The sequence below is a fragment of the Heterocephalus glaber genome, unplaced genomic scaffold, assembly GCF_053883595.1.
Source record: "Heterocephalus glaber isolate CG9 unplaced genomic scaffold, H.glaber_assembly_v1.0 deba00001532, whole genome shotgun sequence".
NCBI classification, from domain to species: Eukaryota; Metazoa; Chordata; class Mammalia; order Rodentia; family Bathyergidae; genus Heterocephalus; species Heterocephalus glaber.
In genome coordinates, this window is record NW_028258330.1 from 23,410,236 (window position 1) to 23,419,736 (window position 9,501).

A 9,501-nucleotide genomic window follows, 5' to 3' on the forward strand; every position below is an offset into this window, starting at 1 on the left:
ACACCTATTTCCCTTCCAGGCTGTGTCAATGATCGGAAAAACCAGCTGCAGCAACTGTTCCGCTCCCTTCAGTCCCAGAAGAAAGCTTCCAGTTGACCCTGGCATGGAGGACAGAGGGTCTGGAAGTTGCCACCCTGCCCTCTCCCTGCCTGATTCCTGCCAGCGCACCTCACAGCATTCCTCTCCCTCCCTCCAGGCTGGCAGCACCTTTGCTGGCTAAGCAATGGCTACTTGCTGCTTGGACTGGACCCCTGCATCTGCCCACCCTGGTCTTGGGCATCACTGCATCAGGAGAAAGCCAATCCCTGGGCCTGGATGGGTTTTAACCTTGACAGATTGGCTTGGTGACTGGGCCAAGAAGACAAGTGCAGTAAATTCTGCTACCCTGTAAAGATTGTATCTAATAAATGAGCACGGGCCTTGCTTGGAGTCACTGGGCACCAGGCCTGGCTTAGGGGCTACTATTTGTTTCAGCCAAGTCCTGGCTTTAGCATTTTGGTCCCAGGTCATGCTGAAAGGTCCCTAACTCTAGGAACCCTGTCTCTGAGCTGCAAAGCAAGCAGTTGTTAGGTCATGTTTACTGAAAGTTTGGAGAAGTGCCAAGCCCTGAACCTACCTTCTCCTCTGCTATGCCCTGACTTTAGATGTCAGAGAACCCATGGCCTCCGCTGGGCACAATCTGAAAACCAGTGAGGCAGAACACCTCCATTTCTCAGATAGTCAAGGTGAGACTTGGGAAGGCAGAGCTGTTTAGTGAGAGGCTCGCAAAAATGCACTTCACTGTCAGCTAGATGTCTCAGGCACTTTTCTGAGGTTAGCAGCTGAGCTTTTTAAACTAGAAAGCCTTGAGCTGTCAGGCAAGATGGCTTGGGGAGTTAGGTGCAAGTAAAAATCTTTTTTTTTTTTTTTTTTTTTTGACACATTTCTATATTCCATTCCAAAGCCTCCTCTTGGCTTAAGAGCAGTTGCAGGCCTGGACTGCTGGACTACCTGCTCCATGGAGGGTTCCCACAGAGGCCCACCCCAAGGGCCCAGGCTGCTCCCACTACCACTCCCTGCTCTGGGCAGTTCTGGCTTCAATGGCAGAACCTGACTGTCTAGGTCAAGCCCAAAGGGGTTTTTTGAAAAACAATACTGGCATATCCAAGAAGTGAGCCAGCTAGCCTCAGGAAGGCCAGCAGCCAAGCCACAATGGTCCTTTCGCCTCCAGAGCACAGGAACTCCCCTCCATCGCTGTAAGGCAAGCCTGCACCCCCTGCCAGACTCCACTTCCGGGGGAAAGAACCAAGCCAAGTATGGTGGCGCACACTTGTGATCCCAGCAATCCAGCTGACTGAGGCAGGAGGATCGAAAGTTCTAGCCCAGGGTGGGGAACTTAAGACTTAGTGAATCCCCGTCTCAAAATAAAAATAAATAAATAAAAAGGACCAGGGACTCAGCTCAATGTCAAGGGTCTGGGTTCAATATCCAGTACTAGAAAGAAAAAGAACTGACTGGCTCTTGGGCTAGCATCCACCCTGCCAGGCAGTCAGGGATGTTTCAATAGAGAAATTATAAGCCAGGCAACCACATCAGATAGCATCCACCAGGGAATTCTGCAAAACCTTGCTTTTTAAATTGGTACTTTAAAATAGGCAACATTTTTGTATGGTTCAGAGTTCAAAGTTTACCATCTTCCCTTTCACCCTTGTGCCCCAACCCTGCCATTTCTGTCCTGGGGACCTATGCAGTGTCCTCATTAGCAGCAGACACCCATTCTGCCCTTGCTTTTCTCACTTGCATCTTGGAGCTTGTTCACATCAGTGCTCCAGGAGCTGCTCACCTCTGCTGGCGGCTGGGCAGCAGCCCACACTGGAGCTTGGATTCCCTTAACCTGGCCCCCATGACAGGACACACAGCTGGTTCCAACCCCACCTGCTTCTTAGGGCCATCACAGGGAGCACACAGGAATTACTACAAAACTCAAAATGCAAAATTGTAGGTCTGGGCCAAATTTGGCTTATGTGAAGTGTTCTATTTAAGACAAGAGTCAACTTAACCTATTCTAGCACCTTTTGAAAAACTTAAGCCTATGTTCCCACGTAACCATGGGCCACTTGCAGCAAGAACAGGTAAGGTGTGCCCTCTTTTTCACTTGTCACCTACCTAAGCCACCTCCCCTTTACAGGTGGCACTCCAAAAGAAGTGCTATGTCCTCAAGCTGGGCATGGTGGTGCACCCCTGTAATCCCAGCATTCAGGAGGCTGAAGCAGAAGGATTGGTGTGAGTTTGAGGCCAGCCTGGGCTATATAGCAAGACTGTCTCAAAAAAAAAAAAAAAAAAGTGAAATAGGAAGAAAAGGTCCAGAGGGGAAGGGAAAAGTGGGAAGGAGAAGGGAAAGGAATAAATATGAGAAAAGGAAAAACTGGAAACAAAGTCTTTGTAAATAGGGAGGTTGAAGGGTTGAACAAAGGGCAGGGGAAGTGGGAAAAATAAGAACCATGATATATTATATAAAGGTACAAATTCACAACAACGAATGTCAGCATACTATATACCTAAAATGTACCAATAAAATTAGTGAAAAGAAAAAGTGCTCTGCCCTCAGATAAAGACTATCAGCATTTGTTCATTTAGGTAACATTTATTAAGCCTCAAAGAGCATACAGGACAGTTTTATCCCCTCAGCACAAACACCAGGATCTCAGACCAGGAAGGCAGGGAGGACGTTCACAGAGCAGTAGTCAGGGTTAACCCACTAGACCTTCCTGAGTCACCTCTGCAAGGCTCACCCAACCGAAGAGCAATCACAGGAGCTGGGAAGCAGCAGGAACAAGGCCAGAGCTGGAGGCAGTGGGGGAATGTGCCTGCCCATAGATAGCTGTGTGAACACAGAGTACTCAGAGTCTGTGTTTCCCGCAGAGGCCACTTGCCTGCACTCCTGCTTTATTCCACTCCCACCACTCGCTGCCCCAAACCACCTCTCTGTTCTGAGGAATGCTGGCCAGAGACTCCGGCTCTATCCCTCTCCCATCTCCCAACCCCCATCCCCTCACACAGGCCCATATGGACAGCAGGCCACTGTTGAGAAGCGCCTGCTACAGTCATTCTCACACCCACACCTACTGGTGGCTGCCAGGCCCTGTCAATAGGTCTTGTGTCCCCCGAACTCCAGTGGTCAGGCACAGTGCACAGGGACAGGCTGAGGGATCCCTGCTGCCACAGAGCAGCCAAGCACTATGACAGAAGCTTTGTGCAGGAGCCACGGCCAGATTCCTGATGGCTGTGCCCCTGCAGGGCCAATCCTGTCCTTGCAGGTTTTAAGGCCAGAGGTACTGGGTCTTCCATGACGGCAGGGGAGATGCTGGTCATAGGTCCCCATCTTAGTACTGCAGTTTCATCCTTTCAAGATGATCTTGAGAGCTTTAAGCTCATCCTGATTGAGTGGGTTCAAGTTAAAGCCCTTCAGCTCCGGCTTGCCTGGGGGGAGAAGACAATGTGTGAATAGGCCTGGCCTCAGGCTGCCCCACCTACTGCTGGCTCCAGAGTCAGGCCCAGCAAAATGGCTAGCACTGTGTTCACATTGCCAAGCCTGGCCCAAGGTCTGATGGGAGTGGGCCTCAGATCCAGAGTGCACTGGGTGATGCTCATCAACACCCTCTCACGCCACAGATAACCTGCGAAGACAGGGCTGCTGTCCAGAGACTGCCAAATTTTTGTCAGACTTGTGATCTATCTGGAGCGCTTGGGTTTACCCAGAATTTCAGCTCTACTCTTGGCCTCTGATTGAGGCCTGTAAAGCTTCCTGTAAGAGCTACCTTGGTATGCAATGTGAGATCATTCCAGGCCTGGTGCCTAGAAAAGAAGCTGTGTCAGGGTTAAGACCCACAAGCCTCCCTGTCCATTTCATCTCTGGGCAGCTACAGATAATCACTGCTCACTGCCTACACCACTAGCACCTCCTACACACAGCCCTGGCCACTGCCCAACTCTCGGAGGCTTCCTACTCCTGCCCTTCGGAGTATGTACTGCCAGTTCTCTGCCCTCCTGGTTCCGTTTCCCCAGGCCAATACCTTGAGCCTCAAAGAGACAGTTGACTTTCACTTTAAGTTGTTTCCGGAGTTTTTCTATTTCTTTATCCAGGTGTTCCTGATCTGAAAAAATGAGGCAGACAGAGAACAAGGCGGTATTACAGACAGAAGGATCCAGGCAGTGGGGACAGCAGCCTCCCTCAACCTCCTTAGGAGCAAGAGATTAAATGCCAGAGGGACATGACCTGCCCGGTGCAGCTGGCCCAGGGCAGGACGGAGCACCCATCCTAACTCCTGGCTCAGTGGTCTTTTTCTCATTATGTATCATACACTGGAGTGGCCAGTGCATGGGGCAGCAGCAGTGACCCTTGGGCCACTCTCCCAGTGAAATTACACAAAGGTTAACTGGGAGAGCAGAATGAAGGACCCAGTTGACCCCAAGATGGCTGAGGAATTTTACAAACACAAGTCCATCAAGGCATGGAGGTTTTAGAAAGGCACACCTGTGGAAACATGTGACTTAAAATAATCGATGAGTGAGCCTAATGTTCCAGCTCAACCTAATTAACCAAGTAAAAAGAAAAGGTCACCCTAACAGTCATGGACTGCATCTCAGAGTAGTGGCATGATGACAGAGGTTGGTGATGAACTGACTGCTGTGAGCAACATTCCACTTGCTTTAAGAGACCTTCTGGCTGGTCTGCCCTCCTGCAGACTTTCATTTTTTCTGATACAAGGACTGACTGGCCAAGCTTCGGGCCCTGGGTGATGGTTCTACTTTTCTTTGTAAATAAGTAGTGCCTCATGAACTTGTCTAGTCTGTGTCAATCCCTGAGGACCAGTGAAATTATTTAGCCTGGTGCTCAGAACCCTGAACACATCCCAAATACCCTCTAGATACAGGTACTAGATTACATTTGTGGACCAACAGAGCCCAGCACCAGACCCTGAACGCTTACGAAGCTTCTCCAAAGAGCTTCAGAATCTCATGGCTTTAGAGACTTAAGTAACATGCTGGGTGCCCCTGTGGCAAACCCTAGGCAATGGTGGCAAACCTATGACACAGGTGCCATAGCCGGCCATTTGTTATCACTGAGAGCTCTAAAATGTTCGCCATCTCTGCTCTAAAGGTTTGCTCTCCCCAAATTTCCATTTTCAACCCAGTCTCTACTGAAGGGGATATAAAAAAATAGATCTCATCCAGGCTCCCTTGCAGTTACGGGTGGCTTTGGCCAATGAGGTGTTAGCAGAAAGTCTCTGGGGAGAACGACCTTATTTCCAAAAAGAAGGCAAGGCCATTTGTGGAGGAAGCTTTTTGCCTTCCCTTCATTCTGGCACATGGACATAAAGCCTGTAATGCTGTAATGGTGGCACAACAACCATGATAGCATGCCAAGGTGCCACAGCTAGACAGCTGTGCCAGTCCTCTGGGAAAATTTTACATGAGAAAAACAGAACCATATTTCCTTACCCCTCAATGTGTTGGGTTTTCTGTTATCCCTATCAGTATGAAGCCTGTAACGCAGAGTTTCTGCCTTCCATCAAACTGCTCAAAACCTGAATCTAAATTCTGGGTTAAGTGCAGGCAAGTGGGAAAAGCGGACAGATCCCTGACCCAGCCCCGGGCAGCCTTACCTTTCTCAATCATTTCCTTCGTCTGAGAGTGAGGCATCTTGATAAACATGCTCCCAAAGCAAACCATCACATCTTCTGAAATGGCAAATGACAATTTCCTCAACAAACTGTTTTGCTTTGTTTTTTTTGTTTGTTTTGTTTGAGACAGAGTATCACTATGTAGATCAGGGTGGCCTTGAACTCACTATGCAGGCCAGGCTGGCCTTGAACTCATGGTGGTCCTCTTGCCTCAGCCTCCTGAGTGCTGGGATTACGGGGGTGTGCCACCACACTCATTCTATAAAAAAGTATTTTTTGAGCACCAGCTTACTATCAGGCATTGTTGTAGATGCTGAGAACACAGGAGAATAAGACAGAGTTCCTGTCCTCATGGAGCTCATGTTATAGTGGAGGACAGGGAATAAGCAGACTCTGATAAGGGCTGTATTGAAAAATAAAGCTAAATAAGGATAGGGAATGCTTGAGTAGGAGAGGGACTTGTTATTTATACCCAGTGATCCAAGGACTCACTGATGATGTGATGCCCAGCAAAGACCTGAAGAAAATGAGGGTTTATCTGGGCAAGGGAGAAGCAGGCAGAGGAAATGGGAGCAGCAACAATCTGTAGTGCGTTTGGGTATCAGGAACAACAAACACCACTGTGAGTCAATGAGTGAGGGGACAGAAGACAGGGAGAGTCCATGGGGTGCTGGGTTACCTGGAGTCTTATAGGACAACCCTGGATTTTACTCAGTGAGAGGTTTTGCACGTTACAGTGCACTTTAAATAAAACACAAACGTCTTCCCTAGGCCCTCAAGGCCTTTCATTATGACTTGGATGCTGCCCATCTCTCCAGGCTCAACTTACGCTCCTCCTTGCCTTTCATGCCACAGACACTTGGTTCATCTAAGGAGCCCATCCCCTCCTCCTTCCTGTATCCTTAACACTATGTCCAATTCCATCATTCAGTATGGCACAATTTCAATGATCTATTTTATGCTGTTTTCCTTGTTTGTAGAGCACAAGGGTAGGGACTGTCATTTTCATATACGACCATCACCATCACCATCACCATCACCATCACCACCACTCTCAAGTGTGTGCTATCACCAATGAGACAGGAGCCAACAGCCAGTCACTGAAGTGAGCAGCTAAAATCCTAAGCAATGGTCTCTTATGTCAGACCTGCAACATTTGCTCCTCTTCTCCACAAGCTATTTCAGTTTCCCACAAGGGTGAGCAAAACACCTGTGGCCTCCTGCCTGGTCTCTACTAGGTTTAAGACAAAGGCCTTCAAAGAAAGACAACAGATTTTAGGGCTGCAGTGAGGAAATCACAACTTACCAGAGAGGCTGAGATCCTTCTGCAGGGCCCTCAGGCCCTCTCGGTTCTGATTCCTTTTGGTGTCAAGGTCCACAATCTGAAAACAGGAGCGGATGGAAGCTCAGCTACTTGATGCCCCAGCCTGTCACCTTTCAGATGAGGCTGAGGAGACACCACTCCTGGGTTACTTCCTAAAATGGACTGATGCTGACTGTATTTCTCCTCCCACTAAGCTTCCAGGTCCTTAAAGACACTTCACACAGAGGCCTGGTTCTAAGAAGGTGATGAAAAAATGTTTGCTGGCTGAATAGGTAACTTCGTAGTATCCACTCAAACTTAAGGGCATATCAGAATCAGCAGGGAGTGAAAATTTCTCCTCTAAAACACTGTGATTAAGCAGGCCTGAGAAGCTCTATTTTCAAACAAGCTCTTCTACCTAATTTTTTTTTTTGTACCAGGGATCCAATCAGGACCTTGCTTTTGCAAGGCAGGCACATCACCACTGAGTTAAATTCCCAGCCCTCTTCTACCTAATTTTGACTCAGTTTAAGAAACCCAACAACAGTCGGGTGTGGTGGTGCACACCTGTAATCTCAACACTTGGGAGGCTGAGGCAGGAGGATTACCACAAATTTGAGGCCATAGTGAGTTCAAGGCCAGCCTGAACTACATAGCAAGACCCTATCTAAAACAAACAAAAAACCCAGCAATACTAGACCAGAGAAGCAGCAGTAGAGACACTAGTGCAACAGCTACTCTGGAGTGAGGAGGCAGTGCCAGTTTCTGCTTTGAGAGTGATGATGACTCTGGAGCTACAACACCCAGGCTTGAATCCTGGGGCATATACCTTGTGCCTTGAGCAAGGAATTTAAAAAGCAGCTAACAGTACCTGATACCCTGTAGATATTTAATTGATAAGCCTCAACTGCTACCTATTTATCAGTCTTATCAGTCTCATCTGGCACATCTACATGCAGTGTTTAACTTGACAGGCACTTCCCGCGTCTTCCCCTTCTCAGTGAGTACCTGACCCCAGCCTTCTTACTGGAGATAAGAGGCAGTCATGAGCCATGCCTGCCTCCTCCAGCTCCCCCAGCTCTTCATGTAACTATCATCACAGCCTACTGTCCCCATCATCTTCAAAATATATTTCTGAGTGTTGTCTTCTCTTCATCATCACCACCACCTGGTCCAAATCCATCGAGTCTGGACTATGGCAAAGGCTCCTTACTGGCCTTCCTGCTTCCACCCTGCCTCCTGTATTCCGTACTCCACAGAGGCAGCCAGAAGGATATTTTTATACCCTAGATCCAATTACACCACGCCCACCCCAACTCTATTCAAAGACTCAGTCCTTAAATTAGAACCAAAGGCAAAGTCCCTGTGCGCGTTTAAACGGCCTTGCATGACCAGCACTCCCTCCCCCGTCCCTACTCTGCTTCTTCTGGGTCCCTCTCGTCTCCTCACTGCCTTGGGTTGGGGGGGGGACAGCGGGGGAGGGGGCGCGCAGATCAATGATGGAGTCCAGAACTGCATTCTGAAATGCTTAGGGAAACCAAGGCGGCAATGGGTCAGAATCCGGAAAAGACAAGAAAGACAAGTGAATACCCCGCACAGAGCGGGCGCTCACTTCAGACCAGCCAAATGAGCGAGTGATGCACCACGTCCAGCCGGGCATGAGACCCACGTTATCTCAAACCGCCCTCGTATATCGTGTGGGGCCGACAGGCCGCCAGCTAGGTCAATGCTGCGACCCCAACGCCGCGGAGGGGCCTTTCACCTGCCGCTTATCCGCTAGCACTTCTTCGGCGAGCTCCTCTACCTCGACCAGGTATCGCAGCACCCGCTCTGCCTCCGGAGACAGCATAGCTCGCGTAGCGCCCTTGAAGTTCCGTTGAGTGTCCGTTCACATTCCCGTCTGACTCCCTTTGCGCACGCGCTGCACTGACGGGGCTTCCGGTACGCCTGCGCAGTGACAGAAGGACGGCGCGCAAATTCCAACGCAAGGGCGACGGCGGGACGCCAGAGGCGGGGCTCGGCATTGGGGGCGGGGCTGGAGCGCCCCCTGCAGGCCCGAAAGAACACAGTCGGAGGCTCTGCCTCTTACCTTCCCTGCCTTCCAATACTTGAGAACCTACTATGTGCCAAGCAGTTTAAGGTGCTGAGGATGTAGCAGTGAGAAAAAAAAATTCTTACCCTTTTGGGACCTCATCCTAGTGGGAAACGCTGGCAATTAATGATAAATAATTATGTACCATGGAAGGTAGTAATAAAGCATTTCCCCCATTTAATAAACACTAAGTAAGTCTACGTGGAAATGTGACTTATAGCTAACCTCTGACACCTTCAATTTCCAATCTATAAACAAAAGGGAATAGAAATTCTCCCATCTCTCCTGCAGGATGGAAAGAAAGCAGTAACCACTTTAAATTTTGCCTGAACACAGTGCTCATTAAGCTCTTTTGTTAAGCCCAATGTCCAGAGTAGTTGACCTAGACCCAAAGAAGGCCCTGGAGAATTGGGCAATGAGCAGTGAGTGCCAGCTCAGGAACG

The 9,501-nt window shown here is 49.2% G+C and overlaps 2 protein-coding genes across 21 annotated transcripts in view; one reads left to right on the plus strand and one right to left on the minus strand.

Annotated features, from left to right (window-relative positions):
* Positions 1–473, plus strand: part of Ttll9 (tubulin tyrosine ligase like 9) — a 67,884-nt gene extending 67,411 nt beyond the window's left edge. For all 19 annotated transcript variants that reach the window (XM_021254903.2, XM_021254908.2, XM_021254906.2 and 16 more), the window contains one exon: positions 20–473. In XM_021254903.2, coding sequence (XP_021110562.1) covers positions 20–220 — 201 coding nt within the window. In that variant the 3' untranslated portion in view covers positions 221–473. The remainder of the gene's footprint in view (positions 1–19) is intronic.
* A 2,130-nt stretch (positions 474–2,603) lies between these two features.
* Positions 2,604–8,913, minus strand: Pdrg1 (p53 and DNA damage regulated 1). Of its 2 annotated transcripts, XM_004840591.3 has the most exons (5): positions 8,729–8,913; positions 6,970–7,045; positions 5,646–5,720; positions 4,053–4,133; positions 2,604–3,459 (listed from the first exon to the last, which is right to left on the minus strand). In XM_004840591.3, the coding sequence occupies exons 1-5, from the start codon at positions 8,813–8,815 to the stop codon at positions 3,377–3,379; spliced, it is 402 nt and encodes a 133-aa protein (XP_004840648.1). In that variant the 5' UTR covers positions 8,816–8,913; the 3' UTR covers positions 2,604–3,376. The 2 variants fall into 2 exon arrangements, with proteins under 2 accessions (XP_004840648.1, XP_087044962.1); XM_087188836.1 differs by lacking the exon at positions 6,970–7,045 and having other exon boundaries at positions 8,729–8,911.
* Positions 8,914–9,501: the final 588 nt, after the last annotated feature.

What these genes read in the sequence shown, in the direction of transcription:
- Pdrg1 (XM_004840591.3), bottom strand. Translation starts at nt 8,815, where the DNA reads ATGCTGTCTCCGGAGGCAGAGCGGGTGCTGCGATACCTGGTCGAGGTA. An exon ending in TGCTAGCGGATAAGCGGCAG is followed by an intron (nt 7,046 to 8,728) that starts GTGAAAGGCCCC and finishes TCCTGTTTTCAG; the next exon opens with ATTGTGGACCTTGACACCAA. An exon ending in GAAGGATCTCAGCCTCTCTG is followed by an intron (nt 5,721 to 6,969) that starts GTAAGTTGTGAT and finishes TTGCCATTTCAG; the next exon opens with AAGATGTGATGGTTTGCTTT.